The sequence below is a fragment of the Monodon monoceros genome, unplaced genomic scaffold, assembly GCF_005190385.1.
Source record: "Monodon monoceros isolate NGI ecotype Baffin Bay Population unplaced genomic scaffold, NGI_Narwhal_1 Super_Scaffold_5, whole genome shotgun sequence".
In the NCBI taxonomy this organism is placed as follows: domain Eukaryota; kingdom Metazoa; phylum Chordata; class Mammalia; order Artiodactyla; family Monodontidae; genus Monodon; species Monodon monoceros.
In genome coordinates this window covers 60,864,027-60,889,894 of record NW_021703782.1, presented here as the reverse complement: position 1 = coordinate 60,889,894, position 25,868 = coordinate 60,864,027, and the positions used below count along the sequence as shown (strand labels likewise).

The following is a 25,868-nucleotide window of genomic DNA, read 5'->3' as shown; positions in this document are numbered from 1 at the left end:
ATCTGGTCCCCTTGGAGGAAAGCTTCAGTGATCTGGGAAGGAAGGGGAGCAGAGAAGGGAGACAGCTGGTGGTTAATGTGAAGGTGTGACGTGCTCTCCTCCCCACAGATGGTCTCCCTTCCCATAAGGAAGGAATGCGAAAGTCACATGGAGAACAGCAACTTATTTCTTCCACAGAATCAGTGAGGAGGGAATTCTGTAATTAAGTTCTGTGTTTTAAAAGTGGAAGCCGGTCACCTGAGGGGTGGTATACATTTAGAGCCTTATTTATAATACAGAAAAGCACAGTATGGAAGGGATGTTAGGATTCCACCAAACTAAGATTTACAGTATGTAGTACATAAATAATCATTACTTTCACAGTTAACTATTTCCACAGTGTATTTATGTGTATATATTAATCTTGATTTGCTTGTATGAAGCTCTTCCTCTAGTCTAGACTCTAAGCTCCTTGGGGTAGCTACTTCATTTTTTTCTGGATTCCCAGTACCTGCCTACCACAGCCCTGGGCCAGTCAACACTTAATCACTGTTTGATGAGTGAACTAGCCCTATCATCTCAGTATGAGAGTCTAGAGACTTGCAGACTTATGGCATACGTTTCTGGCAGAACTATAGTCTGAATTCAAAGGCTTTGAGTTTCTGGTTCATTGTATAACGAGTGTTTCCTTACTTATTCATTATCTTATTTAACTGTGCTCTAGAAATAGATAGGATGACCTCACTAATAGAATAATCATTAAGTTAATAATTACAGATCCGTTTTTGAGAATCATTTTCTTCTCTCTCTTTTAAAGGAATCCTTTGCTGAACACCTGGGCTATTCAAATGGGGTCATCAATGGGTAAATCTTAATTTTTTTTTTCTTCCAAAACATAGTTTGTTGGTCCTCCCTAACTTTTCTCTCTGAAGTGTTTCCTATCACACAAATACATACCGCCAGCCCCCTCAGCCCTCCTCTCTCCTCAGCAGAGGGTACAGAAGTTGTTAACCAAAATGATATCAGCATTCCCTTTTACTTTACTGGCATAAATTACTACATGCCTTGAGCAAGTGGCTATTCAAAGGACATAGATCTCCTTTAATAGACTTAACAGTGTCCTAGTGTTCTAAAAACGTTGTCAGAGCTTCAAAGGGTTCTTATAACCAATAGTGTAGCTTGAGCTCAAAGCGAGTTTACCATAGGAAGTCTCAAGTTGATATTCAACATTAATGTGTATGAGAGGAAAATGTCCCATCTGCTGTGCATATATACACCTTGACAGTAATTTGTTAGCCTATGGTCTGTATAAGAAATAATTTTTCATTAGCAGTGGACATTGAAGAGATGCATGCCTGCAACACAACAAAACCGAATGTTGCATTAATAGAAAGTCTCTGTTTTGCTTGTGCGGCACCAGGGAAATTTTTATTTTTAGGATAAAGGGGTCAATTCTTGGATGCCAAGGGCAGACTGTGTTGCTCTTCTTTGTCTCTCCTTTTCTCTCTGTCCTTTGTTCACTTCTGGTGCCGTCAGGTTGGCCAGGGTTGCATATTGAAAACCTGGCCTTAGGGGGTGTTTGGAGGACAGTCTCAGAGTAGGGGATGGATGTTGGGAAGACTTACACTTGAAAATGTCTGTTCTGTGTGTCATAAAATCAACTACCAATGATACGTTTCAGTATTATAGACTAGACTGCACATGCACTGGGGAGTTTTCCCAACAACATCACCCCTACAACTAAGTTTTAATAATATGACACATCCCTGTTGATAAAGAGGAGAGTGGTTTCTTGTGGAGGAGAAGAACTCTACTTTAACTCACTAACATTCTTCTCTATCTGACAGCACTCTATCATCGTGTTTTTTAATGTGAGTTTCTATGTAAGCCAGGATTGTGTCCCCTCCCCAATCCATTCTTTACAGCATACATGGTGATCTTTTAAAAAGATGTCATATCTCGTCACCCCCCTGTTTAAAACCCATCACTGGCTTTCTGTTGCACTTAAAACTAAAATTAATAGAGCCCTACAGGATCTGTCCCCCCTCCCACCCTCTTCATCTCTGCTGTCATCTCCCAGCATCCCCCTCTGCCCCCCGACTTAAGCTTAAGCCACACACACCATTTTTTCAATTCTTTAGACTCACCAGGCTCTTTTACTCCTCAGGGCCTTTGCACATACTCTTTCTGCTTCCTGGAATCTCCTCCTCTCCAATCCTAAGCCCACCTTTTTCACCTGGCTGCCTTTTGCTTATTTCAGGTTTTAGCTAAACTGTTAGCTCTTTAGCGGGTCACCTTTGATGCTCTAAACCAGCGGCTGCCAAATTCTTTTCTGCAAAGGGCCAAATCTCAAATGTTTCCACCTTTGCTGGCCAAAAAGTCTCTGTTGCACCTGCTCAACTTTGCCGTGGTAGCTTGAAAGCAGTCCATAGGCAAACAGAAATGAGTGAGCCTGGCTGTGTTCCAATAAAACTTTATTTACAAAAACAGACAGCAGTCCAGGGGCTGATGTTTGGCCAAGCACTGCTCTAATGTAAAGAAGATGTCACATGTTGCTATGAGCACTCATAGCAACTTGCTATTTTTCTTTTTAGGGCTTATCACAAGTTGTTAATTACCCATTTGGAAGGCAGGGATTCTATTTTGCTTATACACATGCCCAGCAGTGTGCTTGGCACATAGTAGGTGCTCAGTAAGTATTTCAATGAATCTTAAGTGCCCTAAATTAGTAATTTTATGTACTTAATAAGTTAGGGATTTTAAAAAATGACAACATATACATATATGCATGTGTAGGAAAGACAGAGAGAGGGAGGGAGAGTTGAGAGAGTCAAAGTATTAGGTTTCCTTTTCTTTCTAGAAACTGTCATCATACCTAGAGTATATAATATACTTTTTATGGGTTTTCTAGAAATATATTTTATTTTTTCCGTGTAATAGTCTCAGTTGCTTCGGAGTGGACACTCATTCACTCATTCACTCATCCATTCATCCATTCATTCATTCTGTAGTTACTTATTGAGTGTGTACTATGCACAAGGCACTATATGAAAAGCAAAGCTCTGCTGGATCCTTCAAGAAGACAGCAGTAATACTGTCTTCTTGTTTTGCATTTTTGGGTTCAGGGCTGAGCTGTATCGGGCCTCAGGAAAGTTTGAGCTACTTGATCGTATTCTGCCAAAATTGAGAGCGACTAATCACCGCGTGCTGCTTTTCTGCCAGATGACGTCTCTCATGACCATCATGGAGGATTACTTTGCTTTTCGGAACTTCCTTTACCTGCGCCTTGATGGTAAGTGTGTAAGGAATTAGGCTCTGAAGCCACACAACCCAGAGTGCAGGGATAATGGGCACTGAGATCGAATTCCAATCTCAGCCAAAAGGAGCGGTAAAATTCTTGAAGAATTAACTAGCAGGGTGGGGTGCAGCTTCTCTAGACAGCAGTCTTTATATCCTCCAGCTTAAAATAAGCTGAAATTATTTGTGCTGCTCTTTATCTCACGTACAAACCAATACAAATGGACTTAGGATCACTTATAAGTACCACAATTAAAATAAGCCAAACTAAACTAAAATTGAAAAACTCTCCTTGCCCTTAGGCTTGTCTGTTACCTGTGCACCATATAGAATACTTTGATAAGCCTTTAGCTTTCTCTGTGAAGGCATATTTTAAGGGGATAAAGGCTATGACTCCTTTCTTCAGTGACACTGTTGGAGTTCATTTAAGATTATATCTATCGTTAAAGCTTCTCTCTTTTTCTAAATAGAACATATCTACATGCTACGTTAAGAGAGAGGGCTTCACTCTTTGCTGGATTTTGCCAACTATGTAGAATATTGGCCTGATTTTAAGAGTGAAATTTAAATACCATGTCCTTAAAAAATTAGTCAGAAAATATGAATGGAAGAAAGTACGAATTTAGGGATACTTCCTAAATTGCTATATGGTTTGGGTGGCAGCTCTAGCATTTCAGAGATTAAAGGCATCAAAATTTTCATACTATGGCAGGGGTAACATTTTCAAAGAGTAGTAAGTAGGGATAGGAGCTGATGTATAGGCCGGCTGGTGTTGAATTCCTGCATGGTGTTACGAACACCGACTTTTATCCAATGCAATATTCAAGTTATCGTCAAATGGGAAATTTAAAGTTTATGTTCCATTAAAAGGTGTGGTTTTATTTTCAATCCAACATTTTCTCCCCCTTTTGCCGTGAATTAGATATAACTGGATATTTACCAACCTCGGACCTGCCCTGTGTTCTCTTACTTGAGTTTTCAAGTGAATTCTCTATATGGTGTACCTCTTAGGGCCGTATTAACTTTTAAATTAATTATACCTCTGACAGACTTGATTTTTTAAAAATCTTTTTGCCTCTCCTCCTTAAAGTCACTGAAAACAGAGGAATGGTTAAGTCAATGTTAATTCTGAATTCATGACACAGTTATGTCAACCACAGTCTGTCTTTTGGCAAATCTGCCTGTGTCTCATCTTCTGACCTGATGCATTGGCTCCTCCCTCTCTGTGAGGGGTAAGTTCAGCCTTCCGTCAGCATTCTTCCTTTGAAAGGCAAGCCCTCCTTCACTGCTGCTTGAGTGAGGGGGGTGGCGGCCAGCTCTATTTTCCCTGGATGTACAGCCCCCCCAGGTGTCCTGTAGAACTGTTGTTTACTATTCTGTGGCATTTCGTTTGGAATCTCAGCTCTCTTGGGACTGTGACCTTGGAATGTTCGAGTCTGGGAAACTGGCAAGAAGTGATTTCCTTGAAACAAATCTCTCTAATGTGTTCTTACCAGCTTGAGAGAGTGTCTTTATTTTTATTTAATTTTTAAAAATGTTTTGGCTGCGTTGGGTCTCTGTTGCTGTGCGCGGGCTTTCTCTAGTTGCGGCGGGCGGGGGCTACTCTTCGTTGTGGTGCACGGGCTTCTCATTGTGGTGGCTTCTCTTGTTGCCAAGCTCGGACTCTAGGCGCCCGGGCTTCAGTAGTTGTGGCTCGTGAGCTCTAGAGTGCAGGCTCAGTAGTTGTGGTGCGTGGGCTTAGTTGCTCCGAGGCATGTGGGATCTTCCCGGAGCAGGGCCCAACCCCGTGTCTCCTTCATTGGCAGGCGGATTCTTAACCACTGCGCCACCAGGGAAGTCCCGAGAGAGTATCTTTAATATTCTGTTGGTTGCTGTCCTTATTGTTATTAACCATAATAGTCATAAAAGCTAATGTTTATGGAAGACCTACTACATGTGGGATGCCAGGCTAAGCACTTCATGTGCATTATTAATTTAATTTTCTCAACAAACAAGCTTCTGTTATCCCCTTCTTACCAGGTACAAATATGATCCCATTTAACAGATGCAAAAACAGAGGTTTAGAGAGATGAGTTAACTTGCCATAGGTTACACATGAAGCAAATGGTGAAATCAAGTTCTAACTTAGATGTCTCTGATTCGAAATTAGTTTAGAATCAGTTTTAGCAAATCCAGCAAGATTTATTCCATCTCTGAAAATGCAGCTTGCTTTCCTAGAGACATTTGAAGACTGATTTTGAACTGAATTCAAAAATTGTAAGTTGGTTGATTGAAAATGACCAGGCCATTACAAGAGAATGTGCTACTCACTGATCCTACCATCAAAGGCCTTACCATTAGGTTGGAGGAGGCAAGTAAGCAAGTTCCATTAAGTGTTACAGATGTCATTGAGAAGGCTGCATGGGCTTCTACCTGGAAGAAACAGCAGCCATTTGTTCTGGGGTTAGAGAGAATTGATGGCAAACAGTCGACATACACATGGATAAATTGGTACACACACTGCCAGCTGTACCACCCTCTTAACCCAGTTGTTAAAATGACTTCAGATTTTCATTGCTGAATTTGATGTCCCAGATTTTTGACCTCAGGGGAAAAAAAATTTGATGACAGTTAAGTAGATTTTTTTCTGCAGAGATTATGGTTGCATGAATAGATTTAACTACGATTCCATTATAGTCTTTGTTTTCACTGGAAATGATTTTTGAGTGAGAGCAAGTGATGAAGTTACATCCCAGAAGACAACATTTTCCAAAAGCAGCTGAAAGTAAGTTAAAGTGACTAATCATGAAAGCCAGGCAGTGTGTTCCTTCTGGCAAAATCTGCAGTTTTCATCACAGTTGCCCTTATTATTAATTGTATGCTTGGTTATGTTCTACATTAAAGCCTATAAGAACGTGGACTTGATACACTTTAAATCCTGTGCCCACCTACAAACAGCATTTCTTTGGCTGGGGCTAAACCCTGACACGGTAGTTTGACTCTCCTTGAGCAGTGTCCCAAAGATTGCTCATGAACAGCAGAGATCTTGGCTTGGAGAACCTTTGACTAATGGACATGGTAACCCAGCAAATTCTGAACCTTGTAATAAGAAATGCCATAGCTTTGCATGAAAAGTGATTCAATCATATTTTTTCCTGGCTTTATAATGTGTCAAGTTCCAAGCTACGTATATGATTTAAATACACACCAGATAATATGGTCCGTCTGTTTGCTTGAAGTGTCTAGCATAGGGCCTAAAAACTCTTCTGACCAGATAATTTTGATATTCCTTTTGTTTTTCAGTGCTTTATTTTTCATTTAGTGTTATTTCATCCCAAGTACGCATATCCACTAATTAGTTTTATTTATATCTTAATGCATGTAATTGTTAACTGATTATTTTTCAGTTCAGTGGATCAAAAGTGAACTTCTACCCTCTTAGTATATAGATGCACAGTTTTTGTACCCTGATGTCAGAAAATAGATACAGTTGGTCCCTCGTCCCTCAGTATCCAAGGTGGGGGCTTGGTTCCAGGAACCCCACAAATACCAGAATCAGCAGATGCTCAAGCCCCTAATATAAAACAGTGTAGTGGGACTTCCCCGGCAGTCCCGTAGTTAAGGCTCTGCCTTCCAATGCAGGGGGCGCAGGTTTGATCCCTGGTCGGGGAACTAAGATTCCACATGCCGTGCAGTATGGCCAAAAATTAAAAAAACAAACAAACAAGCAAAAAAACCAGCGTAGTATTTGCATGTAATCAATCTGTGCACATCCTCCCATATACTTTAAATCATGTCTAGATTACTTATGGTACCTAATACAATGTAAAGGCTATGTAAGTAGTTGCTGGTGCTTGGCAAATTCAAATTATGCTCTTCCGGAACTTTCTGGAATTCTTAATTTGGAACTTGGAGTACTTTTGATCCACTGTTGGTTGAATCCCTGGATGATGCACAACCCATAGGTACAAAGGGACGACTATACCATTATCTCTGGGAACTCCTTTCCCCATTTTGGAAGTGTTTGCTTTTTTTTTTTTTTTTTTTTTTTGGTTTCTTTGGCTTTTCCTTCACTTTAAGGCAGAGGGTAAATATGTGAACCAGTAATTTATGTGAGTAATTTTTTTAAAAAATCATTGCACCTGGGCAAATGATGTAGCAAAATGGTTTCATGATAGACCAGAACATGTCTTCCATTAGCATCGTGAACAGATAAGTTTATCGTGATCTCAGAAAGCCAATTCTGAAAATAAGAGAAAAAAGGGCACCACGTGTTTGAAACCTCGTTTAACAAAACACATTTCACGTTCCTCCCCGCAAATCTAAATTCTTACAATTCATCATTGCAGGATTTGACCAGGTTGCAAAACTTGAAATCTGATTTGGAAAGTAGAATGAGCTCTAAAGAACATTGCTTCATTGAATGGGGACTCCCAAAGCCCCTTGTTTCTAATCCCCGTTTGCTGTATTCAGGAATGTTCTTTTTCCCTCCTCGGGAGGGTACTTACTGTTTTTATTAATATGAAAAACAGATCTCCCCATGTTTGGGAACTTGAACCTCCACAGTAACTCGATTCCATTAGCTGGAGTCACTTAGATGTTTTAATCCTCTGAAATAAATTTTCGGTATATTTTCATCGTAAAAAGAAAACACCATGTAGAAATAATATTTGTACAACAGGTAGTTAGGGACTATCATGTAACATACATATATATGTCCCAACAGCCTAAGACCTTTTTCAGAACTCTGCAGCTACACTTTTCTGGTGAAATATATTCAGATGGAATATGGTAGGTTTTTTTCCTTTCCACAATGCAGTTCATGAAATGGCCAGGTAAATACATTACAAATACACTGTATGTGATTGAGGGGCTGATTTGGGATGCAAGTCTGGGTACCTTGGTGCCCTAAAAGGGAGTACCATTCTCTGGGGTTTCATACTCTCTGCTTATTCACTGTTTTGGAGTCTCATCAGATACCATGGGGTGAGCCATCGCCAGGTGTATTACATGGTGCTTTGTATGGTTATAGTTTATAACTCAGCGGAGCAGAATGTCAACATGAGAAACCAACTGAGAGATTCCTTTTTTTTTTTTTTTGAGTTATTTTGGCTTCAAGTCTTGCTAACAAGGATAAAAATGTTCCATTCACATTTTATGTTTTTACCAGCCAGATCATGCTCAGTAGCCATCTGAATGGTAAAATATAGTAGAAATAGATTTACTTTTGTTTCCATTCTCTTGGGCATGAACAAGTCCTCACTCTAAAGCCTATTGGCAAAGTAGCTTTAAGCCATTATAATCAATCTTTTAGGCATGTGTATGTGTGTGTGTGTGTGTGTGTTAAATTATTTGGTGTTTTCAAGCATAAAAATAAATTCAGAGGGGGCTTCCCTGGTGGCGCGGTGGTTGAGGGTCCGCCTGCCTATGCAGGGGATGCGGGTTCGTGCCCTGGTCCGGGAGGATCCCACATGCCGTGGAGCGGCTGGGCCCATGAGCCATGGCCGCTGAGCCTGCGCGTCCGGAGCCTGTGCTCCGCAGCGGGAGAGGCCACAACAGTGAGAGGCCCGCGTACCGCAAAAAAAAAAAAAAAAATTCAGGGAATGTTTCCACCAAGTTTTAGGTTGACATAAGAATGTTATAGGATATGTAAGTTTCACAGATGCCCAGTCAGAATGTTTAAACTCTTTTCAACATTTTGGAACAATGAGTAGTAGACAGAGTATTCCTTCTTATTTAGAGAAAAGTCGCTTACTATCTCTCTCTTTTTTTTTTAATTGCAAGATGTTCAAAGTTCCTTTCAAAAGTGCAAAAACCTTAGGGGATTTCCTCACCAATACTAAGAGGAGTCTGAGTCTGTTTCTCAAGGAAGTAGGCCTTTTTGTCTAACTCTGTGACATTTTCAGACAGGAGTTAATTGTCAAATTTATTTTTCTTATCCCCTCAGGCACCACCAAGTCTGAAGATCGTGCTGCTTTGCTGAAGAAATTCAACGAACCTGGGTCCCAGTATTTCATTTTCTTGCTGAGCACAAGAGCTGGAGGCCTGGGCTTAAATCTCCAGGCAGCTGATACCGTGGTCATCTTTGACAGCGACTGGAATCCTCATCAGGTGTGCATGTCTCTGACTTGGGTGCCCAGGCCTTCCTTCTGGAGAGGAACTGAAAGACTAGCAGTTCCCTCCCTCATATACATTTATGGGGCAGAGCACATTTCTAAACGAGTGGACCATTTCCTCAAAGGGAAAATAGCCCAGCACATTATTATGGCTGTTTGCTTATCTCCCTTGGAACATAGATATTGAGATCTCTTGTACACGCCTTTGGTGTACCTTTGAAGAGTTCAAGTTTGGGGGACAAAGACTCAAGTTTCTGCCTAGTTTTAAGCCATCCCCCCACCCCCCTACCCCATCTCCTGGGATTGCCGCTGAGCAAAGCATATTTGGTTAAGGATAAATCAAAAATGTTCCAAGGGCTTCCCTGGTGGCGCAGCGGTTGAGAGCCCACCTGCCGATGCGGGGGACGTGGGTTCGTGCCCCGGTCTGGGAAGATCCCACATGCCGCGGAGCGGCTGGGCCCGTGAGCCATGGCCGCTGAGCCTGCGCGTCTGGAGCCTATGCTCCGCAACGGGAGAGGCCACAGCAGTGAGAGGCCCGCGTACCGCAAAAAAAAAAAAAATGTTCCAAGATAAAAACAACATAAAACAGCTAACATTTATTGGATCCTCACTCTATGCCAGCCTTTTTCTTTCTTTCTTTTTTTTTGTTTGCGGTATGCAGGCTTCTCACTGCTGTGGCCTCTCCCGTTGCGGAGCACAGGCTCCAGACGCGCAGGCTCAGCGGCCATGGCTCACGGGCCCAGCCGCTCCGCGGCATGTGGGATCTTCCCAGACCGGGGCACGAACCCACGTCCCCTGCATCGGCAGGCGGACTCTCAGCCACTGCGCCACCAGGGAAGCCCCTGTAATTATTCTTTATTATGTTGAATCAAAATTAACACACATGGATGAAATAGGGTTTATTTGACATAGGTTGACAGATTGGAGATACAGGCCTTAAAGTTGCTAACTGGAGGTCGCTGCTAAAGTCAAAGATAGAACGTATGAATGTAGGATTAGCACTAAAACTCCTCGGGATTATCAGGACTCTCATTCCCAAACTGTTACGAGAAACATGGGTTGGCACTTTATTTTATTCATTTTAACCCATGAAGCTGGAGCTGTGTTGTTATCACAGAATGGTCAACCACACAGTTACTTTGGAGGTCCTTTTCTCAGGCTGTGTTCTTGTCTTCAGCTATAATCACACCTAAATCAGTATGATGGGCTTTCAGACCACTGAGACCTCATTGGTGAATAATCCATTCAGTGATTACAACGCTTCTTTCTTCGTCGTAATACCTCCCCCCCCATTTTTGGCTTAGGGGCCCACAGGCTTACCTTGCGTAAACTTCTTCAGCCTAGAAATCGTCATTTTTGCTATTTTTCAAATAGATAGATCATCTTACATTAAGGTTTTTTTGTCTTGTTTTTTGGGTTTGCTTGTTTGTTTGTTTATTTTGGCTGTGTCGGGTCTTCGTTGCGGCCCGCGGGATCCTTTGTTGAGGCATGCGAGATCTTTCGTTGTGGCCCACGGGCTTCTCTCTAGTTGTGGCGTGCGGGTTTTCTCCCTCTAGTTGTGGCACATGGGGTCCAGAGCACGCGGGCTCTGTAGTTTGCTGCACGCAGGCTCTCTTGTTGAGGCGCACGAGCTCAGTAGTTGTGGTACGCAGGCTTAGTTGCCCCGCAGCACGTGGGATCTTATTTCCCCAATCAAGGATCGAACCCGCGTCCCCTGCATTGGAAGGCAGATTCTTTACCACTGGACCACCAGGGAAGTCCCTAGATAGATCATTTTAAACATACCAAAAAAACACCACTGCTGCCACCACCAGCAAAAAAAAAAAGCAGAAAACTAATTGCTGTAAGCACCCAGGGGTTCAAGAACTTGTTACCCTGTTGGTAGATGGTCCATGCCCTCTACTTCCTCACCTAGCATATTCTGCCGCCACCTGTACCTTAGTGTTTTGTGGGTTATCAGCATCTTCTAGGACAGGGGTCAGCAAACTGCAACCCAGGGCTGAGTCTGGCCTGCAACCTGAGTTTGGACCACCTGAAAGCAAAGAATGGTTCTCACATTTAAAAGTATAAAAATGTAAATTGAAAAAGAAAGAGAAACGATTATCAGCCTCTTGGTGAGAACGGTCGCTCAGTGTTTGCTTTTGGCCAAGATAGCCTGGACTGTTTACCACTGGGCCCATTCTGGAAGCAGTGTGTGACCCCTTTTCTAGGAAATAATCAGGAGGTTGATGACACAGAGCTTGCCAGCATGGCTGCTGCTTAGCCATTCTGGGGAAGATGTGTGGAGAGAGATGACTGAGCTCAGGGCTCGAACAGAAAATGAAGTTTAGGGTTTCCACGCCGCCCCCGCCCCCCCCCTTTGGATTTTAATGACCCACCTCACTTTCTCCTCTTTGGAAAATAATCTAATTTGGATGAGTCCCAGCTGTATTCACGGTTCAGCTCTCCCATGTTTATAGTCACTTCTTCAGATATCTTCTGAGGAAAACCTTTTGCCTAATTAGTCATTTAATTGTAAAGGTCCCTGCAGCAAAGACAGGTCTCCTGGGCAGACTTCGGCCTGTTGTCTCCTTGTGCTGTCTAAGTGACCAAGAAACTCATCTGGTCAAGACGATGGTCTTACAGCTGTGGCAGGGTATCAGCTCTGTGCAAAAGAGGGTGCCAGGGATGCAGGATGCAGGGGACAGACCTTTGCCCTAAAGATATACTCGGGTCTAATGGGGGACACATGGAAACAGCTAATTAGCACTGGAGAGATCATCACCTGGACCAGAATGAACAAAAGTGATGTACCAAGAAGTTTTTATGGCATAGCCTTAAGATTAGGTAACTCTGCTTCATAGCTTTATGACGGTTTTTATTTAAAGATTTCATTAAAACCTTATTTTTTTATTATAAGAGTAATGTACATTCAAAGCAGAAAAAAATTGCCAAACCACATGAAAGTAAAATGAAGAAAATTTAATAACACCTATAATCTTAATACCTGCAGATATAAACATTATTAGCTTCTTGGTATTTGTCCTTCCTGCCTTTTCTTGGTACAGATAAATGTATGCACATAAGATCATAATGTACATACTCATATATAACTTGTAGTTTTCAGTTATTATAGCTTTATGATGTATCATTAAGTTTTCTAAATGAGAATATAATTTTTAATGTACTATGTTGTATATACATAGAGTAAAAAACTGTAATTTATTTAACCAGTCTGTTATTGTTGAATGTTTACTTAATTCTGCTTTTTTAAAAAAACATTATAAATGATATGTAATGCTGAGAGGCGCATCCTTACTGTAAGTCCCTGTGCATATCCACGATTATTCCCGTAGGATACCTTCCCAAGAAGTGAAATTTCTGAGTCAGGGGCCATACCCAGTTTCAACACTTTTGATACATAGTGCTAAATTTCTATGCCCCCAAAGTTGTCCAGTTTACTACTCCGCTAGCAATCCTTTTCATTCCCCGAACTAAAGATTGAGTCTTTGATGGAATTAGATCCCAGGAAATTTGCTACATGGGTAATCATTGTATGAACAGTGTGTGTTTATGTGTATAATGTATGTGTGTATAATTCAGCGATGTCTTAAAAATCATCTTTAACGCCTTCCTTTAACCTTGCAACTTAGGGTTAGTTTTAGTTAATATCCAAGTCATAATTCTGACACCAAATTTATTTTTATTAATTTCTTTTTTTAGTTAGGGACAAATCTGATGGTGAACCTAGGGACAGATTAAACACACACACACACACACACACACACACACACACAAACACATCTTGAGACCTGGATTTCAAAACCTGAGGTGTATTTCAGTTGGCTAATTTGAACCCAGTTTCCCTCAACTAGGAATGACCTTGAATTTTTCCGAAGAAGGTAGCTTGTATATTTTGAAAATGTAAGCAGAATCTTGCATTAGTGAAGGTGGGTTAAAGAACGCTTCCATAGTTCCCTCTTGGGTGGGTGACCTGTCTGCTAGGCTAATCCAGGCACAGTGGCCCTCAAACACGTGGTTTTCTCAAACAGGACCTGCAAGCACAAGACCGCGCTCACCGCATCGGCCAGCAGAACGAGGTCCGCGTGCTGAGACTCTGCACCGTGAACAGTGTGGAGGAAAAGATCCTCGCAGCCGCCAAGTACAAGCTGAATGTGGATCAGAAAGTGATCCAGGCAGGCATGTTTGATCAGAAGTCTTCAAGCCACGAGCGGAGGGCATTCCTGCAAGCCATACTGGAGCACGAAGAGGAAAATGAGGTATCCCAGAAAGCCAAGTCTGTGAAATCAGTGATCTTGTGTCTTGCAAGGATTGGGAAGAACCTCTTTGTTCTTTAAAGAATTTCTTGGGCTGGGGTGAATTAAAATGAATGAATTAGCTGCTTTGTTACACCCCAAGCACAAAAAGCCTGTGAAACATCCAAACGAGTGTCTAAAAAGCAGTTGCTAGAGGGACCTGAAGGCTTGGCCATCCAATGCTTCCCTGGTTTCTGCCGGGAGGTGCAGCCTGCATGCTTGATTGTACTGTAAGTGCTGCCCTCTGTAGGCCAGATGCAGAACCGCAGAGAGGCCACTGCGGGAACAAAATTGCTAGATGAGACAACACAAAGCTGGAAGGGTCACCCCTTGCCTTTTCTTTCTCCATCCTTCAGAGCCCTTTGTCTCTATTGCCTTTTTATCAGGGATCACAGCACTTGAGTGTGTTTGTAGGATAAGCCCTCACAGCTGTCTTTAGCTCTTTGAGTCATACTTTTACTGGAAAAGAGTGACCTTAACCTCCACTCCAAATGCTCCTGTAAGAGCTGACCAACGGCTAAGAAAATTATTGGCCAAAAAAAAAAATCTCTTTTTACTTGCCAACATTGTTCGAAGAGTGCATTGATTATGTTTCTCTCAGGGGATCTTTGGGTAGCTGTATTTTTTTAGATTGCCAGTCTTAGTAATTCTACACTAAATTTTCATCCCCAGATGGATTTGAAATAGATTAAAAGACATAGTTCTTATGTAGTCTAGAAAACTGAACAAAATACCAGTGCCAGTCCTTACCATAAAATTGGCTTGGGATGGACAAATTTGGTTTGGCGTGCCCATGTTCGTAAGTGGAAGAATGGGTTTATCTTATCTATTCATGTGGAATATACTATTTTCATTGCGTATATTAGATATACAGTTGACCCTTAAACAACACAGTTTGAACTGTGTGGGTCCACTTTCATGTGGATGCTTTTCTGTAGTAAGTACTACAGCACTACATGGGTCCAGAGTTGGTTGACTCCATGGGTGCAGAGGAACTGTGGAATTGGACAGCCGATTTTCGATTTACATGTAAGATATACATAGATTAACCCCAGATGTTCAAGTGTCAACTGTAGTTTGATTTTGCCTTAAGTAGGATGTTTTTGAAATCTTCTATAAATTATAAACCAAATTCTTTCAAAAATCTCATGTAGTTTTTTTTTCTGAAATAAGTGGAAATGTGAAGTAGTTCTTGATATTTAAAGTCATCCTGAAATGAATCTTTTTGCAAATTGAAGAGCCCTTTTCTGTTATACCTCTTCACTTGTCAGTCTTATATGTTTGATTAGTTATCTATTAGATTTCACTAAAGTGATGAAAAATGCATATGCACATACATTCATACATTCACGCATATTTTTAAAATTTTGATCTCAAATAGTTTACCATGTCTGATTCTGCAAGTTGAATATTTGATACAGATTTGATTCTCAAAATTGAAATAGTTGATACAAATTTAGAATCAGATTTTCAGGTGATTTTTTTTGTTGGTATTTACACACATGGAAATTTTAAAAATGAAATACTAGGGTGAGTGATATATACTGTCACAAAGCAGGTGTGGGCAGAGCTGATACTCAGCCAGGAGTCTCCATGATGTTTTTGCTTTTTGTTTTGTGTAGGCCTTGTGAAGATAGTCCCCAACCTGGTTTAGGTGGAGTGTAGGGTTGCCTGGAGCTTTCCAACCTTCCTAAGCCTCAGGGAGATGTTGATCCCTCCCAGTCCTGAGGGTCCCTGCAGGACATTTGGTCCTGTCCAAAGCATCCATAAGACATTTGGTCCGGACCAAAGGGTCCTCGATATTTGATCCTATCCAAAACCGCTTGCCAGGGACCAAATATACTCATGGATGTTTTGGATGGGACCAAATTTCAAGAACCTTTCGGCGTGAACCAAATGTCTTATGGACATTTTGGACAGGACCAAATGTCTGCTAACCTTGTGGGCCACCAGGTGGGGCCTGCAGTGCAATGCAGCGCCGGTTGCTTCTAACTGTGAGCAGCCTGGCTGGGGCTCCACACCCCTTCCAGGCTATCAGTTTGTCAGACAAATGTTATCATTTTCTGGATGGCATGTGTCCTGATGTGAAAATGTTTGGGGACACTGATAGCCTGCAGTCAAGGGCTCTGGTCCTGAATATCAGAGGCAGCCATCACCATGGTTGACGGACCATGGAACACTCGGGCACAAGGAACCCAGGAAGATTTATTGCCCACTTGTTCTCTGTGAAGGCCAGGCCACTGTAGACAGGCTTCTTGCCAGTTTACAAGAGCATCTTTTCATCTTGGGCTTGGGGGAAGTCCAACCCCACACTGTATAGGTGATGAGGGGATAACGTGGCCCTAGGAATAGGGTGGGCAGAAGCAGGACATCTTTTCCCCAGTGGATACATTAACCGAATTCTTTGTACCTTAAAATCTCAGCCCACTCCCAGCTAGTCTATTTCTTTGTCAGATGAAATGTAATAATGTGTTTAGACAAATTGCCTTCCATCTAGAGATGAACTAGCATAGAAAGTTTTTCACAAGTAATTCTTATCTTGAGTCATCAGTTTTTACTTTATTGAATTGCATTCATTTCTGACACGGTGCGCAAGACATTATCTTGAGAACAGGCAGAGTCATCTCATTTAAGCTGCTAGGCCACCCGTACTCTTTCTAGAACAGGTTGCCTTGTTTTGAACGTATGATTTGGGAAATTGGATGTTTGAAGTTCTGGGTTTCCCTTTCGTCCCTCTGCTGATACATTGAAACTCCCCATTTGATTTTTAACAAGCTCACTCAACATATGATAAAAATAATTTTGGGCGGTAAGTTCTGTAGTATCTGCCCAACTTTTACAATCTTTTTTTTAAAGTGTGAAAATCATAGCATAACATTTCTAAAAAATTTGAGAACTGTTGGTTTCTGAGGAATTTTCAGAGCCATAAGGTGCCTTGGTCTAACATACTGTCAAATGAAAATGTGAGGCCTTAGGTGGTTGCTTTCTCTACCTCATTTAAATGATTTTCATTAAGAAGAGTTTTGTGGAGGTTTTGTTATTGCTACCTTTTGAGTTGTCGTGACTACAGCTCTAACATTAGCGTAACAGTGCCCACCGAAATACATATTAAACATATTTTAAAGGCTATGTATTTGACACACACACACACATATATATATGATTTTTATGGTCTTGCTTGGTGCCTTGTCACTAAGTTTCACATACTCATGTCCTTTGTAAAGCTTTGAAAATAAGCATTTACGTTGGGGATAAGGTTAACAGAATTAAAAGAATTAATATTAGGCCCTTTCTCATGGGGATTTCCTTATTTAAATCCTACATCTTCTCTGCGAAGGAAATGTCATGCCCAGTTTACAGATGAGGTCATTGAGGCGGGGAGACATAACTTGTTCTAAAAGTAAGGGAATCAAGATACACCCCTGCCCCGAGAGAACCAGTATGTCTTAGAGAGTGCACCACCTTTCCTCCCTAAACAGATTTTGCTCTGGGAAGATGGTTTGAATCGCTTGCAAAATAATAATGGCAAGTACTATACCCAGTGACCCTTCTGTTTTCTTTCTGGCTTGAGAAATGGGGTCCCGCTGGTCTGGAGGACTGATTCACCTTACTTATCAGTACCTCAGCCCAATTGTCCAGCCTCTCTCCGGAAGCCTGTTAAATTGTTCTGTTCTGGTCTTAACCCCAGGAAGAAGATGAAGTACCCGACGATGAGACTCTGAACCAAATGATCGCTCGACGAGAGGAGGAATTTGATCTTTTTATGGTAACGTTACAGAAAATCATGGAAACAAATGCCTCATTCCTCTCCCTCCTTTTCTGTTAAACACAAGATGTCTGGGGCCTGTGTGCCCTGGCCAAATTTCATTTGTGAAGCCTGGGCCTTTCCTTCAGTTCAGAGCCTGCAAATTGCCTGGCTTTAGCCTGCAGACATATTTTGTTTGGCCCATGCCATGTCTTTTTTAAAAATTTCGAATCCGTTGCCAACGCAAAAAGAATCCTGATTTCTGGCTTCTCGTGAAAACTGAACATGGGCAGTAATACCAGGCCCACATCTCTCTATGGAAGCGTTTGGCTAGGGCTTTGCAGCAGCTGCGTCCTCAGGACAGGCCGTGTGGTCTACAGCCTACCACAGACACCCCCCCCCCCGCCCCCACTTCCAGCTCATTTCTGATCCTGGCCAGCATCCTTCAGGAAACCTGCCCTGCTCCTCTAGGTAGAGTTCACAGCTATTCCCTAGCTGTCTCCTTAGCAATCAAAACAAATATGCTCCCTGGGGGCGCAGCAGGGGGGCGGAGAGCAACTAAAATGACATAGTCCTGCCTCTTGTTATTGTTGAAGAGAGCCTGCTTAAGCAACCTTCCAGATGTGCATCAAGGTGTAGACTTCACTTAAAGATCAAAACTGGTTGCATTTCACTGGTACAAAGCAGATGCAAAAGAACCTTGACATTCGACCGTTTAACATCCATGGTTTCAACCTTGATGTTCCAAGATACGTAGTCATCTGCAATTTTGCTGAAACCCGAATTTGATTATGTGTGTGGCCTGCCTCAAGGTCAGTAGGGAAGGGAGCAACCCCCTTGGCTGGTGAGGGAGGCCCTCAGAAGTCACATTTGACTGTGTTCTTAAGGCATTTGCTATAGCTATTTATTTATCTCTATGCACAACACTCAGAACAGTTTCTGGCACGTAGTAGTTGCTTAATAAATATTTATTGAACGAATGGTGGCATTTGCAAAATTTCGGGCCTTGTGAGGAGGTCAGGATGTATAAAGTTGCAAGGCTCCCCCCCCAATACCTTCAGTCATTTTGATCTTTGTAACATTTAGCCTGACCGTGGAGTGAGTAAATAAATGTGAACTGTAACTCTGTGGTCGAATGCTGAGGAACCCCCAAATCAGAGGTCCCAAATTTGAAGCCCCCAGGTCGCAGACAAGTGATTTGCACGAGTGAAGCAAGTGGACAGGGGTGAGGGGATGGTGGTGAACGGTGAATGGGAGTTGCTTTGTCTCGGGGGGACAGAGCCGCAAGCCCCATGTAGCCAGAAATTCCAAATTTTCAAGAGAAGCTAGAAAGTGAGGTTTTTATATTCAGTCTCTGGATTTCAAAATGTTTGCAACTAAATTCAGTTTTTTATTAGTATTTAACACTTCAAGCCAAACAAAATATGACCCTGGGCCAAATAGGACCCACAGGGTTTGCATTTTCCACCTCTTTAGCCTAGGCAGTCTGAGAAGGGAACCCCAGCTGCATGGAGGCTGACGTTATTTTTGTGGTTTTGTGACTTTTGGGAACAGTGATTGTGCTCACACACAGTGATTCAAGATAAAGGACATTTAATTCTTTCTCTGGAAACTTTTAGGTAGCCATGGGAATAAGTCCTACCCTGGGATGTGTACTTTTTTCCCCTCCTAAGTGAACCATCCCACCCAGCCAAGGCCATTTTGAAGAGAAATAACAGAAAAACGACTTTACCAGCATGTTCAACATAGGGTGTTCATAAAACCTAAATTTCTTAACTCATACTGCCAATCACCACCTTTATAGATTATTCTCTGTTTGGGGAGATTAGAGATACACGTAGGAAATAGACATCTTTTCTCTCTTTGAGGAACTTATTAAAATGTAGATTACTAGGGAACACCGAGGCAAGAGGCCCTCAGCTTCTTTGGCTGATCACTGATTGGCAATAATTCAGCACTGCTGTAGCCTCAGATACTCTTGAGGCCCTTGGAAAGGATAAGCTGTCTGCCATTATACAAATTAGATTAGGCCCAGAGATGGAGATTTCCATCAGCAGTCCTGAAATAAGAGAAAAAGAGTACTTCTCTTTTCTGCCTTTCCGGCTGGGTATTTGTAGAAATTGAAAGCCTCAGGGAAAAAAAATTGGATGTCTGGCCAAGGCACAGTCTTCTTTTAATTTGGGAATATCAGGCTTGGAACAGGTGAAGCTGGTTAGGGAATATACTTCTCTGTAGGCATTTTGATTTCGTGAATGTTGTGCTTGTTTCTTAAAGGTTGGCTTCTCATTTCTGGATAATACAGATTTTCAGTTCACTTTGGTTTGGTTTGCTTTGTGTTGGTTTTTTAAAATCTTCTCATCAGCCGGCTGCCTTTGGCCAATTCACTATTCATTAGCACCTCCACCAGGGGGCAGGAAATGAAATTGAATCCTTGCCAGTTCAGTCAGGTTAAAAACTGTAGTGAGAAACAATGGAATGTGAGCCGGATTTGGAGTTGGAGTATTTAAACTCTTTATCCACTGTTACAAAAACAAAAAGTTAGCTCCCTATATAAAATTAATACAGACATATTATTTGATTTCATATCATAGGCACTGTAGTTAAATAACACACGTGAAGCAGATTGTCTCTTTAAAATAAAACCTGTCTTTCGAACATTTTTCTTGTTTTCTCCTTTCAAAAAATGTGACTTCAGAAAGTTATCTCTTATACCGATTACCTGTGAATTCTACCTAAAAGAGATCTTTGACAGGTCAAGATACATATCTGAAACGTTTTGCTAACATGCAAACATGAAACTTTCAAGCTGCCCTGCCCCCTCCAAAGGCAACAAGTACTTTTAAAAGTAATTGTACTTGTTAGCATAAGGTTATTGGGTCTTAAGACAAACATTCATGTAGTATCTGAATACTTAATTATGCTTAGTTGAATATCAACTTCAGAGTTTGTACTGGTCTTCTGCAAGCGGAAATCTCTGGGAAGAGATACAATCATGAGAACTTTAAGCTTATTAAAAATGGCATCAAAAATATTTTGGGGGGTCTTTCCTAAAAGAAAAGGCAAGTGCAATTTATTTTCTTTTGTATTAGAAGAGATTTATTTTCTCAATTGTGGCCTAATGCATGGCATAGGTCATTTTACAAGTCCTCGGTATAGGAAATGGTAATCATATAACCAAAAATTGAAGTGGCAGTATTTTGTCATCTCTGTGTAGTGCTGTAACAAAAAAATGATTTTTCTCGATAGCTATCTAATAACTATTAGGAGATTACCGTGAGAAGCCCCTCTTTAGATTGTGCTGTTAACAAGGCATCCTCTGTGTGCTAATTATGAAGGTTTTGTGGATCCCATTTCTGAATCCAGAGCATTGGAAGGCAGGATTAAGAGCAGCCTCTCCAGCTAACTATAGCATATGACAGAACAGAACGGCCACATTTATCTACCAATAGGACTCCACCATGCTCCAAGCCTACCCCATCTTGGGAATACAATGATTTCCAAAAATGTTGAAGCATAGTTTAAGTAACTTTGAACTTTAAATAGATTCTAGAGGTCGAATTTGGATTTAAATAGAAATTTCATTTACATTTTGTTACCACTCTCAGCTCTTAAGAAAAAATTAATGTTGAATCCCTGTTTCAGTACGGTAGAACTGAAGGAAGAAAGAGGGAAAAGGTAAATCATTTAATGGTTAATGGTCTGTTCGCTTGTAGAAAGGGTCTAGCCAGTGATAGATACATATAACGAACGTATATAACAATTCAGTGGAGGTTTTATTTGTTCTTCTTTAACTATCAAATTGTTTAGTTATAGGTTAAAGGCAAGTATGTGGCACTTAATTTATTTACTAGCGCACTGGATTTTAAAAAAAGAAAGCAGGAGGTGGGGAAATAGGCATTTTGAAGGCTGTTGAAAGGAAGCCATTTCACTTATATCAGTTGAGATGAGATTACCTTTGAGGTCTGTCACTCTGTGGCATGATATTTTCATAAGAGCTAAGCTTTTTGAAAGCTAAAGAATTGAGGGACATTCCTCTCCCAGAGCCCAGGGTGCACTAAAAATTCAATGCATTCATGGCCAACTGATTAATAAGCCAGTTATGTGCCCACATGTCTGAGTCCAACCGAGGGTGGCTATTTTATAGTGACGCTGGGTGGCTGGGTTTTTTTTTCCTGGCTCTTTAATTAAAAGCATGAACCCTATTGAGGTCAAGGAAATTTTCTTAATGAACTTTCCCCTTTATATGCTTGAAGAATACTTCTATACCAGTGCAGCAATGAGTTGTATCACCAGGGCTCATTTTTTTTTTAACTCATTTTTATTTTTATTGCGGTATAGGTGATTTACAATGTTCTATCAATTTATGCTATAATCATTTTTATTTTTATTTATTTATTTATTTTTGCTGTACGCGGGCCTCTCACTGTTGTGGCCTCTCCCGTTGCGGAGCACAGGCTCCGGACGCGCAGGCTCAGCGGCCATGGCTCACGGGCCCAGCCGCTCCGCGGCATGTGGGAACTTCCCGGACCGGGGCACGAACCCGTGTCCCCTGCATCGGCAGGCGGACTCTCAACCCCTGCGCCACCAGGGAAGCCCTGCTGTGATCATTTTTAAAATACATCCCCAATTTGAATTTTCTCACTATTACTTAAGGGGAAGCTTTTGCACTCACATAGACTAAGAAAAGGAATTTTTTAAAGAGTATCTTTTTAAGTGCATAAGTAAATTTCAAAGATGGGTACAGGGGAAGGGAAGAGATTTGGGCCTTGGGGATGAGCTAGAACAAGTCAGCCAGGATACAGAGGCTCCGTGGGAGAAGCTGAAGGGACCCTGCAGCCATAGGAGGTGACTCGTGAAGACTTACGTGCTGCAAGTCTACACTGTACCGAATCCCCTTTCCCTTTGGTGACACTTCTGTTCATCCCTCCAGCGCATGGACATGGACCGGCGGAGGGAGGATGCCCGGAACCCAAAACGCAAGCCCCGCCTGATGGAGGAAGATGAGCTGCCCTCCTGGATTATTAAAGATGACGCCGAGGTGGAACGGCTGACGTGTGAAGAAGAGGAGGAGAAGATCTTTGGGAGGGGGTCTCGCCAGCGCCGGGACGTGGACTACAGCGACGCCCTCACAGAGAAGCAGTGGCTGAGGGTAAGTGTGGCTTTCTCGAATTCTTGCTACGTGGAGTGTTGTTGGCTCAGAGAAATCAGGGGCCTGAGGCTGGAACTGTCTGAGAGGGACCAGTTGCCCATAGAAGGGGAAGGGCCTCTTGAACATAGATAAAGTCATTCTGCTCTTGCAGTGGAGTCATTCTACATTTCACGGCAGGGCCTTGGAAGATAATGAAGAATTGTTTTGCAAGAGCAGAATTGGCCTTTGGAAACACAGGGTTATGAGAGCTATGAGACCCACTAATGTTTTATGACCGATCGCCTGGTCATGCCTCACTCTCTCGGAGTTAGAATCAAAATGTGGAAGAGGGCCTTAGAGGACTTGTTAATTGTCCCCCCTCATTTCATGGTCTTTAATCGGAGTTTCACTTTTGCAAGTCTCGCAGAGAGAGCGTTCAGGACAGCGGCCTCTTCTACCCGCGTTATTTCCTAGACCCGAAGAACATTAGCGCTGGAAGGTGCCTTTGTACTCTCTTCGTTTTACAGACGAAGCAGTTGAGGCCCCGAGAGGTTAGGTGATTCCGCAGGACCACACGGCTGGCTAGAAATAACAGAATCAGTGAGCACTGATGCATATGGGGGCTCGATGTCAGCTCAATCCGATCTGACCGTCGCCAGCGCAGACTAGGGCCTGGGACTCGGGTCACTGACACTTGGAAACAGTATTCTGTACTTTGGGGGTTTTGTTTTTTGTTTTCTCTGCTTTGGAAAATGTCAGTTTCTCATTTTGACTGAGGAATGTTATCTCCTAATGTTCGAGCACAGAAATATCAAAATGCTCCTAGGAGCCACGTGTGTGAGTGCTGAGGCCAGTGTGAATCTTCCCTTTGAAGGTTTAGCCGTAATTTCCGTTATTGGGAGCAGACTTAGTACCAAGATAGAACGATCAGGGATGTGCGCTCCAGGCAGCGCCGGTAAATGCGTGCTGGAAATAATAAGGGTGGTTCGGTGGAAACCAAACAAAATAGAAGCTGTTTTTGTGAGTTGTTCATTTTATTGAAAGGGAATATAGTCCGCAAGCTTTGTAAAACATGGATTTTAGGACCCGGGCTGTAAGTAGGTAGGTGGGTCAAAAAGCGATGGGGGAAGTATTGTAAGATTGGATATCAAAGGCGGACAGGTCTTGGCACCATTTGAGATGTGACTTACTCAGGATGTTGTATGATGAGAGAGGCATGACCTAAATTTCGAAAAGATTGAAGCCTCTGGTATCCTGAAAAGAAAGAGACTAAGAAAGCGTGGCTCATACTTACGGTTGAGCAATGGCATATGAAATGTAACTTTTGTGTGACCGTTTTACTGTCGCATCCAAATATTCCAGTGGTCTCAGAATATGGTTTTACGGATTTCTTTTGTTTCACTGTTGTGAGGTTGTAGTTGTATAATTAAGATCCATTCTATAATGGGAAGAGGTTTACTTTAATATTCATTTATGAGCTTGGGAAAATTCTTTTCCCTTTCTCTTTTATGTGAGCAGTAATTTGAATACCTGGAATATTACGGGAGATGAGACAACAATCTAGGCCAACATTCTAAGGTCAGTCTTTATATATGTATAACCTCTAGACACTACAAGCAAAATAATCTCGTTTATCGGGCAAGAAGGTGGCTGAATTTATCATTTTTTCAATAATCAGTGGCAAACACTCCTCAAAACATAACATTATGAACCTTAGGAAGTTTTCAAGGTTAGAATACCTCATTTTTTCTCTTCATTCGGTTTATATCACTGAGATTAGCACCATGCTGACACACAGTAGACACTCAATGAATGCTTGTGAAGTTGAAACGATAACCTTGGAAGAGGAAAGTGGAAAGTTTCTAATTTACCAGTAATGTTAGGATAGTATCTGTGTATCTAGTAGACTTCCTTTTTTTTTCTATGTGGTGTTTCTTCACTGGATTCACATCCTCTTGTCTATAACGTACACGTCTAAAAATGGAAAACTAGTTTGTTTTACAAAACTACACCATGAAATTGATGTTCATAGTTTTCACCTTAAGGTGCCTTGCAAGATACCAGGTCACCCAAGAAGGACGAAACTGTTCTCAGTACAGCTTTATTGTAATACAGCTTTCTGTAATCCAATCCTCAGGGAAATGTGCATCCATGTTTGGTGTGAGCTGGTAACTTGCTGTTAACCAGGCCGTGCAATTAATGCAGAATGCCTCCTGGCCTTAGCATTCAAAACAGATGCTTGCAGTCGTTTGCTTTCTTGTTCACCAGCAGAAATCCTGTTTAATACTAGCCTGTTACGCTTTTTGTGGTAATAAAATGTTATTCAAGGTTTCTCATGGGCCTGGACGTGCAGAGATCGTCTCCACCGGCCGATGATTGAACACAGTGGGCGAACCTAGGCAACGCAGCCTTGAAAGGGAGGTTGGCCCGGACTGTTGCATGAGAAATGCCGTAGCAGGGCTGCAGTAACTCTCCTTTCTCCTGGCAATGTTGTACCAAGATGGCTTGGTAGAGGCATCGCAGACCCATAGAACCCCAGAGCTGGATGGAGGCAGCTGAATGGGACAGCTCCGCACCCCGTGCTTAGATCACATTGTCTGCAGCGCCCCTGCCAAGAGGCTGGCCATCAGTAGAGGAGACACTCTGCATTTCGTCTGCGTTTTGACCCCTCCATGCTCAGCCCCAGCTGTTAGTTCTTCCTCCCTGTGAACGAATATCCTCTTTCCTGGTAGCTGCTCCTCGCTGGTTCTCATCCTGTTCCCTGGGGTGAACAGAACAATATTTTGTCTGTCCTTAGCATCACCTCCCACCGGATGAAACGTTTGAGGACTCATTTGCAGTTCGAATGAACTCCCCTCCCCTCCTCTTTCTTTGGAACTTGCCTCATCCTTCAGGGCCCAACTCAAATGCTCCCACTTCTGTGATGCCTTCACAAGTAAATACTAATTGCATTTCCCCCGGGCTCTTGAATTCCTTGGCCTGTTCTTCTGTCGCGGCTCAAATCCAACTTCCTAGTATTCTTGGTAGTTGCCGACATACTTGCTTTCCTGATTTGTTGATACGCTGGATCTTGTTAGGACTTCTGTGTGCAAATAGTCAGTGCCCATGGATTGCCAGATTGAAATAGCCCTGGATTGATGTATAAGAGAATAGCCTCGGGTAATGTTCACTTCTGCAACAGATGGACCTAAACATGCCCTATTTGTGGGCCTGTTCAAAAAAGTAGAATTTTGTTTCGCACATAGAAGTCCAAGGTGGGTGTCTGTGGTTGGCGGGGGCAACTGTTCTCCACGTGGCCGTTCAGGGATCCAGGCTGAAGAGTCTCTGTC

At 42.2% G+C, this 25,868-nt stretch overlaps 1 protein-coding gene across 5 annotated transcripts in view; it reads left to right on the top strand.

Moving 5' to 3' along the window:
- SMARCA2 (SWI/SNF related, matrix associated, actin dependent regulator of chromatin, subfamily a, member 2) overlaps positions 1 to 25,868 on the top strand; it is a 172,761-nt gene that overhangs the window by 85,021 nt on the left and 61,872 nt on the right. For all 5 annotated transcript variants that reach the window (XM_029203354.1, XM_029203350.1, XM_029203351.1 and 2 more), the window contains 6 exons: positions 797 to 843; positions 3,105 to 3,271; positions 9,203 to 9,366; positions 13,403 to 13,630; positions 17,355 to 17,432; positions 22,342 to 22,560. In XM_029203354.1, the coding sequence (XP_029059187.1) occupies positions 797 to 843; positions 3,105 to 3,271; positions 9,203 to 9,366; positions 13,403 to 13,630; positions 17,355 to 17,432; positions 22,342 to 22,560 (903 nt within the window). The remainder of the gene's footprint in view (positions 1 to 796; positions 844 to 3,104; positions 3,272 to 9,202; positions 9,367 to 13,402; positions 13,631 to 17,354; positions 17,433 to 22,341; positions 22,561 to 25,868) is intronic.